Below are 22,001 nucleotides of genomic sequence, written 5' to 3'. Positions count from 1 at the left end.
TACAAAATATTGGAATTCTTATAGTCTTGTGTTGACGATTGCAACTATTCTTGACCCACGTCTCAAGTTTCAGTTTGTGGAGTATGCTTTCAAGAAAGTTTCTAATTTAACTACTGTCACACGGAAGTTGGAGTTTGTTAAGAATAACTTGCAAAAGCTTTTTTAAGCTTACGAGGCTGAATGTTCCAAAGAAATTCCTGCCTCACTTTCAGTTGTTTCTCCTGCGAGTGGTCCTACTTTTGGTAGGCGTGTAGATCATTCTTCTATAAGTCACTATACTTTTTAGTTTTTATATTCTTATGATAAATAAAGTATTGTTTATTGTTTAATTTTAACTTTTGACACTTAACTATTTAAATGGTGCAGGATTTTGACAACTATGAGAGTGATTTCATTTCCACTAAGAAATCCGAATTAGATCTTTATTTGGAAGAGATGAGGTTTGATTGCGTCAAATATCAGAATTTAGATATCCTTGATCATTGGAAGAACAATCGTGATCGTTATCCAGTACTTGTCATGATGGCTTGTGATATCATGGCAATACCAATAACATCCGTTGCTTTGGAGTCTGCTTTTAGTATTGGTAATAAAGTGCTCAACAACTATTGAAGCTCACATCGACAAAAAAATACAGAATCTTTGATATGCACTCGGACTTGGCTATATGGATATGAGTTTACAGGTAACATGTTAACATAATATTTCATATATTTTATTATTTACATTTATTAATATTTGTAGTTGATCATTGTTTTGTAGATGATGATTCAGATGATGATCTTGATGTGCCATTAACTAATCCCGGGATTGTAGAATCAAGAGACTCTATCACCCCCACTATGGGATGAGCATTTGATGAATTGATGCCCAAGAATGTTTTTTGTTGAACATTTAATTATGTATTTGTTTATTTTAGTTGGTATTTGTAGTTTTGCATTTTACGTTATTGACTTATTGTGTTTATTTATGTGTATTAGTGATTATGTATTTGTTTATTTTGGTTAGTATTTGTAGTTTTGTATTATATGTTATTGACTTCTTGTGTTTGTTTATGTGTTTTACTATTAGTGATTATGTATTTGTTTATTTTGGTTGGTATTTATAGTTTTGTATTATATGTTATTGACTTATTGTGTTTGTTTGTGTTATTTGTTTATTTTGGTTCGTATTTGTTTATATTCTATTTTGAATTGAATTTAGAGTAGTTGATTTTGGGGGTGTAAATGTAAAAAATTAAAACTGCAGGAATTTTGGGGGTGTAAAATAAGTGAAAAATTTTTGGGGGTAAAATTACAAAAACTAAAACTTAGAGAGAGAAAAAACGGGTACCCACAGGCCCACCTGTACCTGCATAGGGTAGGGTATGGGCCCAATATTTTGGACCCATATATCTCGACCTGTATTGGGCTCGTACCCGTGGGACCCGTACTCGTGACGACTCGACCAAAACCCAGCCCACTCGCCCATTTTGCTAGGTCTAGGTATTATACTCCTCGTGCGGGGATTCCCCATCCTCACCCTGCTTAAATAATTTGGGGAATGAGCATGGGGAAATGGGGACCAAAATGGTAAGTGGGATGGGGAATGGAGGAGGCCAAACTGCTCCGGAACCGTCCATTGCATCTCCAATGTAAAGGCAGTTTTTGTTATTTCAGAAAACTTCAGGAAAATATTATATTATATGATACATTTGAGGGTCTAGTTTTAAATTACGTAAACCTGTAAGTGAAAATAAGATAAAATACCCTCATTGACCCGACCCATATGGTGCCCTAAAATCCCCGTTTCCTTTAATTAAACTCTTCCGTGTTAAGTCCTCGTAAAAGCAAAGCAGCTTGGAGTATAAGCAGAGAGGGATGGAGGAGAGGGACAAAGAGTTGGTGTCGATGAATCGCGAAGCACTTGAGCAGACTTCCATTCCTTATGGAGACAACTCCGTCTGGGCCGATGTCTCTCCTCTCTTGGATGCTGCTTGTAGAGGTTTGATTTTTCTTTTCACTATTCACTTAATCATACTTACTGCTGTTTGGTTACCGAGAAAAATACAACCGAATTGATTCAACTCAACTAGGTTGCCCTTAGTAAATTAAATTAATTAAAAAGTATCGAGATTTTAATTTTATTATTATCGTTTTCTTTAATTGCATTTTTGTTGTTGTTGTTGATTCGATATATCATTCTGTTTGTTGGACTTGGCTTGTATGTTTTGTTCTCTAATAAATTCTTATTCAGGTGATGCAATTTTAAGGAAAATGGTGAAAATGCAGCTAGTTTTAGATTATTCTGTTTGGTAGACATGGCTGGCTGGCTAGTTAATGATTGCTTTTACTTATTTCATTTCCTGTTTTTAATTTATGAATTGCAGAACTTCGAGATGGTGAGCTTATTCATGGAGATAATTTCAATCTTTTTGCTGCCATGTCTGCTTTAGAGGTATTGCTACATTCTATTCATGCTTATTTTAGTATCATAAGAAAAATGGTTCTTTACTGTTATTATTATTTTGGTGGGACAACTTGGTATGTTTATCTGTTATTTTCCCTTTGAAAATTTTGTTTGTCATTCTTACTGTATGCTCGCATTAAGGGTAAATGCATAGGACTATTTTATTTAGTGATATTTTCCAATAGTCTTTGCCCTTGAGATGGTTGAGTAATTTAAACTTTGTAATTCTCTCTATTATTACTTTATTAGTATTCCATTTACTATTTTTTGATGTTTCTGATGCCATTTGATGCTTTATTGTTTTTACCCTTCATGAAAATTTTGAGGCTGCTGTTTGATGATATAATGCTTCTGCGTCATTTTCTTTTTGACTGTAATGAGCTACATTTTGTCAATTTGTTTTCTCTTTAATGATAATTTCTAATTTCCTGCTAAAAAAGAATTTGCTATCAGATTTTTTTTTTTTTTTTTTTATTTTTTTTTTTTTTTTTTGGTTCAATATTTTATTAGTTGCCTCACTTGAGATCTTGAAGCATATATGTATATTAGTCTACAGTAATAGTTTGTGGATTACTAATTCATTTTTCCAGGTTTTGCTTTGTGAAGTTATGATCTCTTTGTCATACTTACTAGTTTTCATTATCTTAATCAGATAATGGACCCGAAGATGGACTCTGGTATGGTTAGTAAATACTATTCACTTGACGAAGCCATTGAAAATGGTGCTGCTCCAGTTCCTATTAGCTTGAATAAAACTATTGATGTTCAGTGCACTATTGATATTATGGACCATCTTCTGGCATGTGAGGTATTTTCTGCTTTATTTTATATTATGTCTTACCCATCTAACATAGAAGTAGCTGTACATGACTCTAGTTTGTGTCTGACACATGTTAAACAGACCTCACTACTTTTCTTCTTTTTGCTTGTAGTGACATAGCATAACTTTTAATTCTTTTCCTTATTTTTTGGGGAAAGAAAGTTAATGGACCCATATAAGGGAATGAAGAATGAGATTGTACTAGTCATTTGGAATTCCATATTTCCAGCAGCACACACAGATGCTTTCTTTCACTCTATCTCTCCTAGACAATGTTTGTTTACTTTGTTCTGGTAGAAAAGAGATATGTGACATGGTTATAAATAAACATGGAATTTTCTAAGAACTATTTGGAGATTGTAATTACTTTTGTCTGTGAATCATATTCTTCTCAGGTACTTTACAAAAATGTTTTCTTTAACTGTGAACTTTATCATAAATATATTTTAATGAACCATTGACATTATCAACATCTGTAAAGTCAATATTTAACATGATTGCTTATAATGTAGTTGAGCTGTCCTATTAACGTAACCTTTTGGACTGGATCTTCTAATATGTTATCTTAACGAAATCTGTCAAGTTTGTTTTTTCACCCATGTTTGGTTAACCCTGTCTAGTTTCATTTCCACTTTACATGTAAGACCAATTTCATATATATTTTGTTGAGTTTGCACATGATGGAGAGTGATAAAGTATCACACATTTGTTTAGTATTTAGTGTGGCTATTTATTTTATGGTTGGCCCTCCACCTAATTGCTTAACTCTATGGTTGGAATTTTTTAACATGTTGTACATGTGTAGCCCTGTCCCCAGAGTGTGTCCTGTCTGTTCCCCATTATTATGTCGATGCTGTGTGGGTCTTACCTTTTCTTTTTGTCCTTTCTAAATAGTAAACTTCAATGGCAGGCAACTTGGCACAGCGGTCATTCGTTGGCACAAACTGTCTTTTCATGCATCTATCTTCTAAGGCCTGATAGGACATCTTCACATGCCATATTGCATTCTTATTGCAGAGTCATACGTGCAACCTGCAAGGCAGTTATTTCAGTTGTCTCTGATGCACGCACACATGAAGTAAAGTATTCCAACAACTCTTCTCTTCTCTATTTCAATTTTATTGTTGAAAATGTATGGATTCCCAAATTTCCCCTCATTTTCATACTTATTTGTGGATTTTAGTTCTGAAGCTTCTAAGATTTGTAAATCTAGGTTAAGTAAATTATCTGTCTACTTCTGACATTGTAAAGGTAATTTCTCAGGATAAAAAGAATATTGTTTTTAATGAGGTTTCTGTAGGTAGTGAAAGAGGAAGATATAAAGAAATAAAGTAAAATAAGTTTTAATATGTTATACTTGATTGATAGTCTTCTTGCAAAATAGTATGTCATATCTCAGTGTTTAATGGTTCACGTGTAGTGACTATCTTTATCCTTCACTGACAAATAACATTTTGATGAATGTATGCTTCTTGGTCATGCTCAATCTCATAAATTTCTTTTTCAGGAAGAGGATCTCTTTACAATGTCATATGGTCTTCCTTTGAATGGTGATGGAGACGAAAAGTGCTTATCAATGTTAAATGCCGTTGAAGAAACTATTTCTCGCCAATTGCGTGCTTGTAAAGCTCCATCATCAAAAAGAAGAGTCTTAGAGGGTAAATGTTTGATTGCTAACTTGAATATACTCAATCTGTACTTTTCTCTAACAATGATGGCATTACATTGAGATATCAAATATGATTACTCAGAGCAACATGTGAACTGTTGGGTTAAGGATTGAACTTATAAAGCGTACGATCCTTAACTATAGACCACAATTGGGTGAGTCACCATTGACACCGTGCTGCTTGACAAGCTTATTATAAAATGTTAATTTCCTGCAAAAGGTAATGTGGATATATTGATCTTAAAGAGGCTATATGGCTGACTTGTTGAAATTCTTTGAACTTGCTTATGAAAAATACAAAAATAATTGATACTTTGAATGTAATGGCTTCTTTTGCCATAGGTCAGGTCATGAAGAAAACACTGAAAGTGATCACCAAAGAAATAAATTTCTTTTCCACATTTTATGTGCCATAAAGTGCTACACTTGTTAAAAGGCTTTTCTAACTTACATTTATAATTGCTCCAAGTCAGAACTCTTCTGCCTAAGCTGCATTGCATCGTTACCTTATCTGTATACTGCAAGTGAAAATGTAGCAAAATACTGTAGTGATTGATATAGTATATATTTTGATACAGATATAGAGCCATTACAAGATAATCTTGATCTGGAAGAGGGCTTCTGCAAAGCTTTGTTATGCCGCTTACGCTTTCGTAAGGTCTTACCCTGTATTTTCCCTTTCTATACGCTCCTTGGATGAGATGAAATCTGTCCTCTACATTGCTTGTGCATTTGTACAATATTTTCTTATTTTTTCTTGGATTAATGTCTCTTTCCTTGATTCTTGTAATCTGATTGGAAGCGATTTAGATACTTGTTTGTATGCATCCTCAAATTTAATTCAATTATATATGTTCTTTAATTCGGCACGTTTGACATATTTTGGATTGTGAGATCAATGTTTGATGCCTAAGTTATCATGATATGATGGTTTTGAATGCTTAATCAAATTTAAGTTATGATATTTTTCTCTTTTATCTAAGTCTAAAACAATTGGTGTAACAGGAAGTGTATAATTTTCTGTTGTGTATGTGCATTCTAATGCTTATCCTGTTCTACTTTGTGAATCTTGATCTCTCTGTTTGTATTTATGTGGTCAAATGATGTCTTTTTGATATGTTAATTTCTGTTTTTTATGACTTAAAACTGGTATATATATCTCAACATTAATTTTTCCTCAGGTTTCTGATACATGTCCCAATAATACGTAAGAGAATTCATTTGTGGTTGTGCAAGTGAAGCCTTTCTTGATAAAAAATGGAAAATGTAAAACAAGTGTTCATTTTTTCCGGAGTTATTTGAACTGCCAGTGAAAGGGTCTTTTCTGCTGGTCAAGTTGATCTTTTGAAGTTTATAGTGCTGAAGTGACTCTAGTCATGTCAATAATATTCTTTAGATTTGTCATTGGTTTAGAATTGGCTTTGATAACAAGACAAAATTTGCCAAATTCCACAATAACTTTAACATATAGTTTTTCAATTATCTATCTCTCTTTCATCCCTTTTCTTTATTTTTCAATCATTAATTTATGAATGCAAGTCTTTGTTTGTGTCTGTTTCAATCAATAGAAATAGGATTCTGCTAATTTATGTTAATAATTCTATTACTTCTGGCTGTAGATCTCTGATCTACTCTGATCACTGGGAAACTTGGTTCTACATTTTTCCCAGTTGTTGTTTCTGTATAGTTTTTTCTTCTTATACCTGTATGCTTACAGTATGTGGCCTGATGCTTCTTTTTTACGCCATTTTGCTTCTCTAGTGTTAGCCAAATCAACACCGGTATCTATCTTACTGGCATTATAACAATCTCTTCTTTTTCTTTCAGCATTTTTTCCATGCTCTTACGTGTATGAGACGACCTCAAGGAAGAGGTTTGGAATTGGCAAGAAAACATATAGCTTCCTGCATAATAGAGCTTGAATCAATTCTAAAATCAGCAGATTTCCTTTTGTCTGGTGCTTGTGGAACTTCTGAAGATGGTATAGAAGATAGAACAACTGCTTCTGGTCGCCCTCCAATTGGATTTGATGCTAGTTTAAACAGTAGATCAGCTGCCCCCACTCCACCACGTGCAATTAAAATTCTTAGCTGGAAAAGGGTGAGATTTATTGCCTTAATGATGGTATATCTGCTAATGTAGTTTCACTGTTATAAAGTGTTTTGTTCTATTCTCTCAGGCAGTTGAATATTTTGTGAAACTTCTTCATGATCTAGATGCAATATGTTCCTACTCATTAGACCCTTTGTTAGAGGGTGTTCTTCGATTTGTGGTACAATTTCAGAAGTCTCAACCTGACTTGGTTGCAAGAGCTCATCTTCAGGTTGGATTTTACTGTGCCCTTATTGGCTTTATTTTTTGTTATTATGAAATTTGCTCTTGATTTTATTGTATGAGAATTTTGACTATTGTTTTTCTGGAACATCAGTATTAGGCTTATGAACATTATATTTAGAAACCCGGGCCAATGATTGTTGTGCTGGGAAAAGATTCAAGTGATTTTTCTTTTCTTCTTCTTTCTTTTTTATTTTTTATTTTTATTTTAATCATAGGTAATAAACAGGCACAACCACAAATACAACCATAACCTTGAACAGAATTTATCATAATTTCATATAATAGAGGGATTAAACACAAAACCATTTAGTACCTTACCTCTTGACCTAATAGTTTAAGCTAGTTGTTAATGGTTCAGCAATGGTACTTAAGCACTATTATATGTGTTAGTTATCAAACAGTTTGTAGTATTTGCATCATAGGATGAAAGACTTGATATATATTGGATTTTTGTCATTATAACAAGTCAGCGCTAGGTATGTTGTAGCTCCCACATCAAATATGTATTCTTAAACGTATGCCTCTAGAATGCCTTGTGATTGGCATTGTAGAGTTTACTTGTTTCAATCTTGTTAATTTATTCTTTTTCCTTTTACATGAGATTCTTAAAATATATATTTATCATCGATCATATTTCTGGATTTTCAATCCTGGCAAAATTATGAACAGCTTCTACTGGTTCAAGATGGGAAACTCTATGGCCGGGATCCAATTTTTGCTGTGATTGTCAAAGCTGCAGCATTGCCTGAAGTGACCAAGAACCATGACATTCAGAAGAATGAATATATTCTACAACTAGGACAGGTGAAGAATTGTTAACTTTTGTAGTTTATCTATCCTCTTTATCTTTTTTTTTTTTTTTAAATAATTCTATTGATTGATCTTACTTTTTTAAACTGTTGTCTTTGTTTGCTTTAAATTTGAAAATTGAATGCCTATTTTTTGTATCAGGCAAGTTGCTTGTACTTAGGTTAAACCTCAAGGCAGGTGAATGAAATCTGCTGTTTTCTTGTACTCTTGTTCACTGATGAGATGGCAGTATAAGATGCAACTTGTATTTGTCAGCTTTGCCATAAATTAGGCAGAGAAGAAAAAAAGAAAAGAAAAAGGAACATCCTTGTGGCTTATTGCACATGGCGCTTAGTCTAATATGCATGTCATGTTATTATTGCAGTTAGTGATCAATATGCTCAAAATACTTTGTACAAATGCTGCATGGCAGAGACGTAAGCTTGGGAAAATCTTACAAGATTGGCGAGTTATTTATGTACAGGTTTGTACCTTATCTGAATTCAAATTTGATGTAAATTATCTAGTTGATATTTTTTCTTCTGTGAAACTCATTCAACAATGTTTTGTTTGTTGTCACCTGTTTTATATGTGGACTTTTTTCTTTCTTTTCTGTTATAATCTTGTGGTATGTATACTATTAGGTTAGTTGAAAGTTGGTTGGTACTAAAAATACACTTTCTACAGTAATAAAATTATACTATAAAGATGGGTATTTTTCAAAATAAAATTTAAACTTAAAAGTTGACACAAGTTTCTTACTGTTCATACCCAGTGGTTAAGATTAAAAGTTAAAAAGTAACATTCAATGTTTCATATCCAGCAACTTTTTACACCTTCAAAATAAGATAGATTAATGACGTAGAATTTGTGTTAAAACTTTTTAGTCAATTTTTTTTTTAGTTAAAAGATGTTTACCTATCACTAAACAATTGTAATGGAAGCTAACTTATGCCCTCTATTAAAACATACTAAAAGCCTAACTAGTAAAGCATTGAATGAAGGTGTGCATACATAATTTTTATCCCTTTTTCCCTTCTAGACATTGTGGAAATTTATTCATATATAGGAGTTCCTTTTTCTCATCACTCATAATTTCATTACTCAAGGTCTTGACCTGCCTTTCTTCTTAGTATATGAGGTATAGTTAACAGATACAGTAATGCTAGGTCTACAACCCAATATCACAACCTTCTTTCAAAACCCACGACGTGACAGCTCGCAATTGGTCAGCTCGCAAATGGACAGAGGGACCTATAACAAGTAGGAAGGATCTATTTGCTAGCTGACCAATTATGAGCTGCCACATCAAAGGTTGTGAGAGAAAGTTGTGAGATTGACTTGTAGACCTAGCATTACTCTAATACATATTTCAACCCCAATAGTTGGGCTTAGTGGTAAAAGCCCTTGGTTTCAACCAAGAGCTCAATGTTTTAAAATCCCTTGGGGGTCATCTACTTGGGATATTATTCTTACAAGTTTTCTAGCTCCCAAGGTTACAGGATTTGGAAGTAGCCCATAGCTTAGAGCTCGGTGAACACGTAACAAAGGTCAAGGGATTTATGGGAAAAGAAATAAAAGATGAAAGACCAAGGATATTTCGTTTTTGTGAGAATTTTTATCGGCAAAAGACTTCATGTAACTCTTTCTTCTCTTTATGGTATAGTTTGATACCTTTGCATCATTCATTTATTGGTTCTTCTCTAAATTGCAAACTTTAATATAACCTCAATGAGATGGGATTACTAGGCTTCTCCTCCCTTGATTTCTTGAGCATATTGATCTTCTTATCACTTGATAATGACAGGTGTCAAACCCAAAAGTTGATTTGTGAATAGATCTTGAGTTGGTATTTTTATGAAGAATTGTTCCTTCATCCACTCATGTTCTTGATATTTGTTATTTAACAGCTAGATATTGCGTTTAGAAATGAATTTGGAGAATTCTCAAGCATGCTGGATGACGAGGTATCTTGCTCTCTTCTCAGCATTTTGACTTTGTTGCTTATACATAATTGCTTTTGATGTTAGAATAATCTTTGGGAACAACTATGCTAGTTGAGTTATGTGGTGGTGTCTTAAGGCAACTTGTAGTTTGTATATATATCTAGTGTGCGGACTTAAGGTACTAACTCATTTTAGTTGTAACTCCATATCCAATTCTAGAGCTAAATTTATTAGAAGCATAAATCTGTGTGGGTTACTCCTACAAAAGAGTGGTCTGCACATCAAATCTGCACTCAAGGGTCACCTGGTTTTTATAAATTAGTCATTCTCGGATATTTGCTGTTTCGCAGCCCTCTCTTTTTCAATTGTTCTTCTATGTTGACTTGCAGAAGTATATCAATGATAAGCACATGTCTATGTAGAGTTACGGTTAAAAAGAACAAGATAGGTTCACTCTTATGAATTCTCCGTGGCACCACATTTTTTTTAACAAATTCTTATATTACTTTTATACTATTATATTAGCATTTTGGATGGCTGAGATTGAATCACTGTGTTTGTGTGTGTATACGGTAATTCTCTAGTCGGGATGTCTTAATATAATTTTGTCACCACCAAAGTTCTAAAAACATTATTCGGTCCTTGCATGGTATCATTCATAGTTGAGACTGGGATGGTATCTTTTGTAAGTAGTTTTTTCCCTGTAAATGTTCCTTGACATAAACAAAGAACGGCTAGTTGTAATACATGAGTGACGGTTTCCATGATATACAGCATTGGTGTATGCTTTTCTGATAAATTCAATTGATTTCCATTTATTAAGTTCCAATGACATTTTCATCAATAGCATGTTTTGTACCACAATTTGTTTGATTTTGCAGAATATATGTGTCAAAATATTTAGGCATATCCTCAATTGGGTAGAGGAGCAAACTTACTGGATAGCTTCTCGTTTTCTCAAGCTGGGTTTTGAGTTGGACCTTTATTCACCCACTGAATATTGTATGGTATATTGGTACATTTATGCTGTCTTAATCAAGCTTGCAGAGAAAACACATCTAAGGTTGGCAGTGAGCAGTGGCACTGGTAAGTTTGTTACCTTTTTCCATTGTGATTTTGCTTTTGAGAATTGTTAGTAATGTTTTAGAAATGCTCTATTTCAATTGAGCTGGATCTAATTCCCACTTATATTCTATGAGAGTGCTCGGACTATCTGTCCTTGAATTGGAGACTTATTTATGAGTTCTTGACATATCTTCCTATACTTTTATTGATAGTGAAACGAAAGGGAAAGAAGAAAAAAGACTCCATAAAGGAGGTGGCAAAGGAATCTCGGATCCCACCAGCAATATTATTTCTTCAGTGCCACATATGTCTTGCTCAAGGGCTGACTATGGTAATTTAGTGTCTCAAAAATAAATTATGATCTAATATATATAAGCATACAAATTATGATTCCGTGGATGACTGCTTCAAATGCCATTTAAGATGTAACTCAGGGGTTGAATTTTACCTCTTAGCCTAAACTTTATTAATTTCTTCTAATTCTTTGTGATGTGGCCATGTCTATAGAGCAGCAAAATTTGCCTGTTGTTACAAAGTTTTTTTACTTCAACGTGTCAACTCAAGTGATATATTAATTAGTTAAATCCTTCCAGATGCTTGCTGCTTTGAGGAATGAACTCATGCTCTTTCAGACTCCAAGCCATTTCAATACAGAGCGGGAGGCAAAGTTTCTATCTTTCTCATCTAATTAAATTTACTTCACAGCATTTTTGGCTGACTCAAACCTTTTTCTTTTTTCACTTCCAAAGTGATTTATTTGACAAGGAAATTGAAGTGTAGTGTCGCAGGTCCACTGCATAAATCTGCTTGCTTCTGTTCCGCCATTCCTATCTTAGTCTAGCACATAGTAACACAAATTTATTTTACCTCCAGAGATTCATTCAGCATTTTGAGCTCTTACAAAAAGCTTGTGTACCTGATAACATTTCATATCCATCGTTCAAAGAATCAACAACCTACGCTCGCTTCTCTGTGAGTATTCTATGACATTTAGCTCTTACGAACCTGATGTTTCTATGATATTTTTGTAAAGACTTATTAATTTTGCTTCCTGTATCCAGACCCTTGTTATGTACAATTACTTTAAGGATGCTCAGAAGATTGCAAAGGAAATCAAGAGTAGTTTTTCCAATGACCCAGAAAGATTGGCTGAACTTAGAAGATTAGAGCAGGTTGCAGAGCACAATGTTGTAGCAGTAAATGTGATTTGCCGGTTAGGAGCCATTGATCCATCACTTAAGGTCAGTTTTGAGTTCAGCCATCATCCTTATTTTGCTTCTGCGGTTGTTAAGAGATCTTGAAGTTTTGTTTTAGATCTCCGCAATTTTGAAACACTTTATAGGTTGAGAAGCATTTGAGTTATCCAGTGTAGAAATTTAACTTTTGTAGTTAGTAATTTTTTCGATCAATTTTCCCAATTATTTATGGTATTGGCAATGTAATTTACAATAAGATAAGAAAGAAAGTACAAATTTTGTAATCCATAGATTTTTATTTCTGGTTTTTATTTTTGGTTAATTTTTTTTTTTTTTTTTTTCTATAAAGCAAACGGTGAATTTTCCATATTTTTGAGTTCCAAGCATAATATTTTTTGCGCCAATTTCTGAAAAAACAGTCGTTCTTATATGAATTGGCAAGGTTGAGCTAGATTTGTGGTGGGCCAAATATATTATGTTTGTGAATTTAGTTGAATAGTTTGCGAGGTTAAGAAATAGCTTTTTCTGAAATTAAATTGAATAAATTAAGTCATTCTCTTTCTCTGTATGATGTAACTAGGGATACATTTACTTTCTATTTATAAACTATTTAGCAAGTGTATATTTTCTTGTACTAACGAGATTATTACATCTTTAAAAAAATTTGTAAGTCCAAATTAAACTTTTGTGGAAATAATAAAGTGGACTAATTCGGTATGATTAATATAATGAGTTTTGCGTGGTAATTATGTATGTTTATATAAATGAATATTAAGATTTACATACCTTTCTACAAGTTCTTATGCACTTATCAACTAATCTATCTAATCTTCTTTAAAATAATGTACTCATACTTGATATTTCTAATTTATATATATATTCTAGAAAGGCTTCTTCTTTAAAATAATGTACTCATGCTTGATATTTCTAATTAAAATGTATATATGTGTATATTCTAGAAAGGGTAGTGTATTATAACTTATAAGACGATAAATGCAAGTCTAACGGTCTTGAGAAAATAAAAGAAAAGTAAACCATTATCTTTGTTATGGAATGACTATTTAGTTAATATAATTTATAATGAAGAAAGAGATGGGGTTTTGTGAGACAAAAATTTCAATTAGGTAATCCAAATAAAATCTTTGTAGGCTTAAAAATGATCATTTTCATTGTATGGCATCTTAAACAACATATTCTTTCGCTTATATATCACATATTATTTTTTATAATTCATGGAACATCAACTTTAAATATTCTAATTACCATTATTTCTTATCTATAATAATGAATACTTATTGAAACAGTCAATTAATGACACTATTAAGAAGTGAGATTAAAAATTGAAAGCATGATTAAGTTTAATTAGCATATTGGATGAATAGGATTCCAATTATTATATTCTGTCGGCCACAAGTGAGAAGACATTATTTAAACAACCTCATTTCATTAATTAATTATGATTATACCCAACTAAAATAATAAATGAAAAGGCCTCCCACCACAGCTTGTACTTGTATGCGCATCCATGTCAACAACAGTTTGAGGCATACAAAAGACAAATCTAACCTTAAAATTCATGATTGTTTCTCTTTCTTTTACTTTTTTACTTCTTAAGGGTTAAATTTATCTCTTTGTATGCTTATTTGTATGCCTCTTTGTAAGATTAGTATTCCTCTAAATAAAAACTCTATCACCTACAATTAATTTATCCATATTTAATAAAAATATTATCCACATGGAAGGGGTATTTACTATTTATATAAAAAAAAAAGTAAATTTTTTAAAAATAAACAATCCAAGTGGAGTCCATACTCAGCAACATAGTCCAGTACAACCAACTGGTCCAAACGAGTCTTGTTGACTCAGCAACCAAATTCAATTAAAAAGACAAACACTAACTCTTCTTATTTCAATATAAGGGTAAGATTGTGCTTCAGCCTTCGGTGCCATGCCAATGCCAGCCACCTATCTTTGACCGAAAATGCCCTCGGATCTCTCTTCTTATTACAATCCTAATTTTATTTTCTTATGATTATGTGTGTACTCTCTTACAAATTATATTTTTAAAAACATTGTATAATTGTATTGTATGAATTTACACATAAAAAATATAATTTATTTTTATAAAATAATTATACAAAAAATGCCAAATATCTTTAAAATTTCTATTTTTCATTGCAAAATCTTATATATGATTCATAATTTCTAATTATTAACGATGCACGAATATACCTAAACTATTTAACAAACATTTCATATTCCCACGACTCAATTTCTTTAGCTCATTAACACGTAGTTTAAACACCATGGACGGTGGCAAATGGCAATCGTGGAGTAATGGGACCTTTCCAAATCATCATCAACAAATGGGTAGGTTTGTAAAATGAAAAAGAGCAGGGGTAAATAATGGAAAATGAAAGCTGGCAATGAGTATTTATTGTCATTTGTCAGACTTAGACACTATGGGTGATCAACCTATATTTTCAACTGTCTAAGAACAGTAATTGAAGAAGTGGTCTTAAAGTTAATTAATTTTATTTCTATTTCCATACAACCGACAAACACATTGCCTTCTTTTTAACCCTTACCGATACCAACTCCCTTTTGACTTCCGACATCCAACCACTTTCCTTTTTTCTTTATTTTATTTTCTTCTCCATTCTTATCAGCATCAATTTATTTTTTAAAAATAAATTACGAATTTTCTTTTATAAAAGTCCATAACTCATTCAATGCTCAAATCTAGTCTAACAACCTTGACAATTAATTATAAAACATGTCTTTTTTTTTTTTTTAATTTAATAATCATAATATATCATAATAATCAACGTAAAAAACACAAGAAAAAGGAGTATATAAAAAGGCTTTAATGAAGCATTAACGTTACCGGTGTGGTAATGTGGAATGAAGAGAAGGAAAAGGAAATCTGGATAAGTAAAAACTAGAAAGGGAGCAAAAGAGACAGTACAAACTTCTTACAAATCCGGATTCTGACAACGCACACACATTACACAGAGAAATAGATAATTAAAATATTTGTCTAAGACGCCGACGACTCAACCACAGCCAAATCCACCTCCCTCTTTCATATTCTTGGTCCGACTTTTCTTTGCTCTCAGACCAACTATTTTTTCTTTTTTCCCATCTCTCTCGCCTCCTGGTATGCCCATCTCACTCTTCTCTTTTCTGTGTTCTTCAATTTCTTTCTTAGTTTTCTGTTGTTTCTTGTTAGATCTTTTGTGGGTTCTGTTTCGTTTGAATTTTCAACTCTTTTTCTTTTATGGCTTTATATGTGTTTATTTATTTTTATTTAATACGTGTAAGCTTGCATAAGTTTTTGAATTTCTGAAGTTTTAAGTTGTTGTTGATTACTTTGTGGTTTGATTTTGAGTTGGATTCTGAGTTAATGAGATTTTGTGATCAATAGGATTTGTGATTAGATCTTATATGATGGGATATGAGCTCCAATTTATGAGCTTTAAGTTGAGAGTTTTAATGAGTTTATTTAGACTTTGATGAGTTATGGGAGATTGAATTTAACTGTAACGAGTGAATTGAATTGCATTTTTTTTTTCTTTTATGGAGAATTTTAAGTGCTAAATAAGGAAAGTGATGTCATTTAATTAATGGGTAATTGTAGAATTTTGTGATTGAGAGGGAGAGAGAATGTCGGGCGGAGGAACGCAGAAGAGCTTCAGGAAAGCACTGGGAGCCATTAAGGATACCACCACTGTTTCATTGGCTAAAGTCAATAGTGATTACAAGGTATAGTTAAGTGCATTTAAATCTATATGTGGTTTTTTCAGTTGTGGATATCTGATTTTCTTTGTCGGTGTTTAATTTTATAGGAATTGGACATTGCTATAGTTAAGGCTACAAATCACGTTGAGCGACCTGCAAAGGAAAAACACATTAGAGGTTGGTTGTTGCATGCAATCTACCTAAATATTGTACGCAATTTATGTCTCTTTGATTTTTAGTTGCACGCATTTGGTTTTTATGCTCTTACTTCTTTGCTACCTGCCTGTGAAAGAAATAGTGAATCCGCAGAATCTTACACACTCCTCCTCTGTGCAGCTATTTTTGCTGCTATTTCAGCTACTAGGCCTCGTGCTGATGTTGCATATTGCATCCATGCCCTTGCAAGACGGTTATCGAAGACACATAATTGGGCAGTAAGTGCAGCATAAGAGTAACATTTGTTGATGGAAATGCTGAATCAATCAAGCTTGTGGAAAAATGTTGAGATTTTATCGAACAATGTTATGCATATTACTATTAATGTCCCTATAAATGCTCAAGAGTATCAAAAAGTTATTAGCATTATTATATACAAGCAATTTAAGGTAAAACAAATATTGATGGAGGACTACATCTATTGTCATATTCCTTGATTGGAATTTGTCTATAATCATTATGATGTTGGTCCTGACTATCACTGTGAACAAGCACAACTGAAAGGGAAGCATTGTATGTGAGGTTTGTTATATTCTTCATTATTGGTGAAGAAATGTGTACTTGAGTGGAAATAACTTAAAGAAGCCAATAAGGTGTTAAAACTTTTTTTTCAAGTGACAAAGTATCTACGAATAGTTTTTGTTGAACTATATTGTTGTGTTACAGTTATTTCTTTGTTGCATGCCTTTGAATTTTGTATCCCTTGTCCTGTTCTTTATATTTATCCAGTTTTGAGTAAATGAGTCAGTATATTTCAATTAATGAAGTTGCATGTCATAAACTGTGGGCTTTATGTGGGGTTATAGTTGTGAACATGAAGCATTTTTGATTGGTTATGGACGTGCTTTGTTTTCCTTTTGTTAATGTATCTTTTCATGGACTTAATTTCATACTTTATATCAAGAAAACTCATTAATGACTGTTATTGGATGGACTGGGGATTCTGATGTTCATAATAATGTATGTCTGTTTGGCTTAGGTTGCATTAAAGACTTTAATTGTAATTCATCGTGCTTTGAGGGAAGTGGACCCCACATTTCATGAGGAGGTCATCAATTATGGTCGAAGCAGGAGCCATATGCTTAACATGGCTCATTTTAAAGATGATTCCAGCCCAAATGGTACCTTATATCATCCACAGTGAATTATTATTTTGTTAGAATTTCAAGTTCCGTAGTTTTAAATATGTGTGATATGCTGCTCAGCATGGGATTATTCTTCTTGGGTGCGCTGTTATGCCTTATTTTTGGAGGAGAGGCTGGAATGTTTTCGGTTGTTGAAGTATGATGTTGAGACGGATCGCCCTGTGAGTTCATCTCTTCACTAGGACAATTTTTTTTCTTTTTTAGATATGATCCTTTTTGTTATAATTTGCTTTGGGAAAGATTAAATTTTTCTTTCCATTACAATATGGTATTTGACCAGTTAAATAGTTCAATCTATTTTGATTGGGCAGTGTGGTGTGGCCGATAAAAGACGATGCTTGGAGAAAACAAATTACAACTTAAAAGGAAGAAATATAATTACAGAATTTTTTTAGTTAAAGAATCTCTTGAATTTGAATGGACAAGACTTTAATGTAGATGATATTTAAATTCAAATAGATAAAATTTCACGTCAAATGATCAGTTTTCTCCCAATCAGTTGTAACAATTATTAATCTGTGTTTTGCTGTGGAACTATATCATGTTCATGTATCGGAGAAGAAGTTATGTAGGCCTTTTAGCTCATTGAATAACCAGAATTTGTTATTTTTTCAATCCTTCCCAATTGTGAACATATTCTCTGGTTCTAAATTGTTCCTTAAATATTTACGTGTGCATATTTGCAAGTGTGGGTTTTATGTTTGATTGGTTAAAGAGATCCCATTGAACTTTCTCCATACTGTTCTCTCTAAAACTATATATATGTTCTACAGTAGCTCTGTGATTTTGTTAAAAACTGGTTTCATTGAGGAATTTATGATCAAAGCACCTTCATGGCAGTGCACACACAAACCAAAAGAATTAAATAAAGAAAGAAAGAAAGAAAGAAAAAATAACTACTACTCATAAATACAAGTTCTGATGCAGAGAACCAAAGATTTAGACACTGCTGAATTGCTTGAGCATTTGCCAGCTCTGCAGCTGCTTCTGTTTCGAGTTCTTGGTTGTCAGGTAATTCTTTTGAATGTTGTCAATTTAGTATATTATGTCTTCATATTCCACATAATAGTGGTGCTTGTAACGGCAGATGAATTTGACTGCAGATCAGTTTGTGCAACAGATTCTTCAGTATTTTTGTTCCTTTTTTCTTCTTGATTATGTATTTGATTGACTGTGTTTGCTGGAAATTTCTACAGCCGCAAGGGGCAGCAGTTCATAACTTTGTGATTCAGTTGGCCCTTTCATTGGTATGTGAAGTTTAAACATATTTGATTGTCCATCATGTTAGCCAGTTTGATTTAGATTAGAAACTGTATCTGTTATTTCTGATTGTCTGCTGTAATACAAACAGGTTGCTTCTGAAAGCATTAAAATTTATCAAGCTATAAGTGATGGTACAATCAATTTGGTTGACAAGGTAGGGAAAGATATACATATACAATCTTTTTCAGAAAGAGCTTGGTATCCAATAAATTTTGCATACATGACGCCCTTAACTATGACAGTTCTTTGAGATGCAACGCCAAGATGCTCTGAGGGCCTTGGATATATACAAGAGGGCTGGGCAGCAGGTATTGCCTTTTGGTAATATTCCTGCAGTGTGCATTGAAGATTCTTTGTCATTTCATGGGTAGGCCTTTAATTTTCTGTATTTTCAGGCTGAGAGACTGTCTGAATTCTACGAAATATGTAAAAATATTGACATTGGACGTGGAGAAAGGTTTTTAAAGATTGAGCAGGTGTGAGTTCTCCCCTAGTGTTTCTAAAATAAATTTTCTTCCAATAGATTTCATGTTATTCTCAAAAAATATTTTTCTTGATTAATTTTTGTATCCATGATGAAGCCCCCTGCTTCATTCCTGCAAGCAATGGAAGAGTATGCAAGAGAAGCTCCACGGGGTTCAACATTTCGGAAAGATCAGGTACATAACTTTTGTTTGAAATCATGAATGTATATACATATGCATGTGTGCAGATAAAGAAGGCAAAGGAGCATTAGATAACTTAGACTATCAATTGATATAACTGTTCAATTAGGTTATGAATGCCATTAAGAAAGCTCTATCAAATTGGTTGTTGACAATACAGAATGATAGTTAAAAAGTTTTTATGCTAGTTTATGTTATGAAGAGGCAGATTCCAATGCATCAATATAAACCTCCATTAAATTTAATAGACTAATGAAACTACATGTAAGAATAATACTATACATACATCACTCCCATACAACATTTCTCATACAACATTATGTGGCAAGATATGATTGAGTGAAAGTTTAATTTTAACTTTAAATTAACCAATCATATCTTGCCACCTAATGTTGTACGAGAAATGTTGTATAAAAATTATGTATGTGTAGTATTACTCTACATGTAATACCTTGTAGATACTTCTATTTTCTTTTGATGGATGATCATGCATTTATTTGTGTATAGCAGACTTGTAGTTTAATTTTGAAAGTTGGATGTTGATAATTTATGCAATGAGTCTAAGAGTTATGTCCTTTGTCTTAGATTCCTAGAAGCATTTTATGTCACCTTCATTATAGATGCCACAATTTGCGATCATTTATAATCTTGCTTTCTCAGTTCAATATCCAACATTTATTAATCCTTTTGGTTAAAAGTGTTTTAATTGTTCAGAATTTTATTAGAATGCTTCTAGTTGAACACATTTGAATTTTGATGTCATAATTACTGGTAGGTGGCTGACAACAAAATTGTTGCCCCTAAGGAAGTTTTGGCCATAGAGTATCAAAAGACTCCGGAGGTAGAGGAGGCAAGGCCACCCTCACCTCCTCCGCCAGAACCAGTAAAAGTGGAAGAACCTGTTGTTGAACCTCCTGATTTGTTGGTAAGTATTAAGTGTTATCTTTTTCTTAGAACTTAGTGGGTCAGCTGAACTTTTCTTAGTCACCTTATGGAACTCTTTTTTCCCCTTTGTGCCAAAGGGTCTGGATGATCCTGCTCCAGTTGCTTCAGAATTAGATGAGAAGAATGCTCTTGCTTTGGCTATCATCCCAGTTGGTAAGTTAATTTCAGTAACTTTACAATGTCTAGCAGAGGCTGTGGCTAAATAATTTGTAGCTTAGACTGGTCCTGTAGTGAAACCAAATTAGAACACATGAATTGCTTCTGTTCTTACCAATGTATGCGACCACAATATTATGGAGAAAAAACCTCGAAATGATGAGAAAATTAATTGGACCAAAATTTTGGAATCCTGTTTTCCCAATCAGATTAAGCTTTGCATATTTCAAGTTTGTTTCTGACAAAGAAATTGTATTCTTGTTTTCATGATGTTTATATAGCTGAGCAACCGACTTCTGTTGCTCCTAGTCATACAAATGGAACTACAGGCTGGGAATTGGCCCTTGTTACTGCTCCAAGTTCAAACGAAAGTGCCACTGCTGCGAGCAAATTGGTAATCTTGATTTTACCATTTCCCTTATACATTTCTATGTTATTTTGCATTCAAATGTTAACCAGGCCCTGAGGCTGCTATATTTCCCTCTGGAATATATCGTTGTTTTGAGTAATGCCTTACTGACGGTTGTTATGCTGAATTGCTTGAAAAGGCGGGAGGCCTAGACTTGCTAACACTGGACAGCCTGTACGATGATGCAATGAGAAGAAACAACCAGAATGTAAGCTACAACCCTTGGGAGACACCGGCCATGGCTGGTCCAATGATGCAACAAACAGGACATGATCCCTTTTTTCCCTCGGGCATGGTTGCTGCTCCACCTTCAGTGCAGATGGCAGCCATGACAAACCAACAGCAGGCTTTCATGTTGCAGCAGCAACAGCAGCATCAGCAGATGGTGATGATGGGTCAACAACAACAGCCTTCGAATCCTTTCGGAAATGCATATGGAGCCAGTGTCCATCCCTATGGCACAGGTATGCCTGTTCAAGCCTACAATCCATATACAGGCCTTATATAGGTGATTTGTGCAAACAAACGACATGTTCTATGTCAGTATACATGGAGGTGGAAAATGGGAATGGTGAGTTTGGGATTCGGAGGCGGGTATGATTCAAGAACATACAGTTGTGTACCATATGTTGTGCATGTGCAGTAGATAGGTAGAATCAAATTCTTTCTTTAATGACTAGTGAGAGGGAGAGCTCTTGATTGTTGATTATTTATATTGATGAAGATTGGAATAATATTTTTCTAGACGACGGAACTTTTTTTCTTTTTGACACTGCTTAGAAGCAGGAAACCTTTTTCTTGTTTATTATCATTGATCATTATTATTATTTTTTACCCTTTTCTTGTAGATGATAGAAATGATTTGTAATCTTTGTGACATTACCACATTTTTATTAATGAGACATTTAAATTTGATCTATGGTTCTAGCTAATTGTCAAATAAAGTTTTATTTTGAAACTTAACTTGTAAATATCTAGAATATGTATATTATGTGAATCAGAAGCAAGTAAAATATTGTATTTATATTCATGTTAAATTATGTTGAAAGCAAAGTCCTCCGAGTTTTTGAGAATTAAAAGTGTTTTGTTAACGTCTCTATGAAGATGACCCCAGTTGAAAACGATCTAAATCTGATCAAATCATACAATAACTAACCTCTCCCAGTTTTAACAAAATTATCATTTTTCCAA

General features: G+C 33.2%; 2 protein-coding genes across 4 annotated transcripts; both read left to right on the top strand.

The window, feature by feature from the left end:
* Positions 1 to 1,817: 1,817 nt before the first annotated feature.
* Positions 1,818 to 12,575, top strand: LOC116119555 (N-alpha-acetyltransferase 35, NatC auxiliary subunit). 3 transcript variants are annotated; one of them, XM_031405492.1, is made up of 16 exons: positions 1,818 to 1,983; positions 2,369 to 2,436; positions 3,101 to 3,256; positions 4,179 to 4,346; positions 4,776 to 4,926; positions 5,516 to 5,595; positions 6,765 to 7,037; positions 7,117 to 7,260; positions 7,944 to 8,078; positions 8,449 to 8,547; positions 9,974 to 10,030; positions 10,891 to 11,095; positions 11,287 to 11,405; positions 11,668 to 11,736; positions 11,948 to 12,046; positions 12,136 to 12,575. In XM_031405492.1, the coding sequence occupies exons 1-16, from the start codon at positions 1,860 to 1,862 to the stop codon at positions 12,373 to 12,375; spliced, it is 2,187 nt and encodes a 728-aa protein (XP_031261352.1). In that variant the 5' UTR covers positions 1,818 to 1,859; the 3' UTR covers positions 12,376 to 12,575. The 3 variants fall into 3 exon arrangements, with proteins under 3 accessions (XP_031261352.1, XP_031261358.1, XP_031261362.1); XM_031405498.1 differs by lacking the exon at positions 9,974 to 10,030; XM_031405502.1 differs by lacking the exon at positions 1,818 to 1,983 and having other exon boundaries at positions 4,286 to 4,346.
* A 2,595-nt stretch (positions 12,576 to 15,170) lies between these two features.
* Positions 15,171 to 21,727, top strand: LOC116119515 (putative clathrin assembly protein At5g35200). Its single transcript, XM_031405459.1, has 16 exons — positions 15,171 to 15,430; positions 15,911 to 16,035; positions 16,119 to 16,188; positions 16,348 to 16,445; positions 17,207 to 17,348; positions 17,433 to 17,533; positions 18,300 to 18,383; positions 18,569 to 18,619; positions 18,724 to 18,789; positions 18,878 to 18,943; positions 19,031 to 19,111; positions 19,217 to 19,294; positions 20,076 to 20,225; positions 20,323 to 20,398; positions 20,683 to 20,795; positions 20,950 to 21,727. The coding sequence occupies exons 2-16, from the start codon at positions 15,937 to 15,939 to the stop codon at positions 21,316 to 21,318; spliced, it is 1,644 nt and encodes a 547-aa protein (XP_031261319.1). The 5' UTR covers positions 15,171 to 15,430; positions 15,911 to 15,936; the 3' UTR covers positions 21,319 to 21,727.
* Positions 21,728 to 22,001: the final 274 nt, after the last annotated feature.

This window comes from Pistacia vera, unplaced genomic scaffold, assembly GCF_008641045.1.
Source record: "Pistacia vera cultivar Batoury unplaced genomic scaffold, PisVer_v2 Contig125, whole genome shotgun sequence".
Lineage (NCBI taxonomy): Eukaryota > Viridiplantae > Streptophyta > Magnoliopsida > Sapindales > Anacardiaceae > Pistacia > Pistacia vera.
This window is presented reverse-complemented; position numbering and strand designations above follow the sequence as displayed.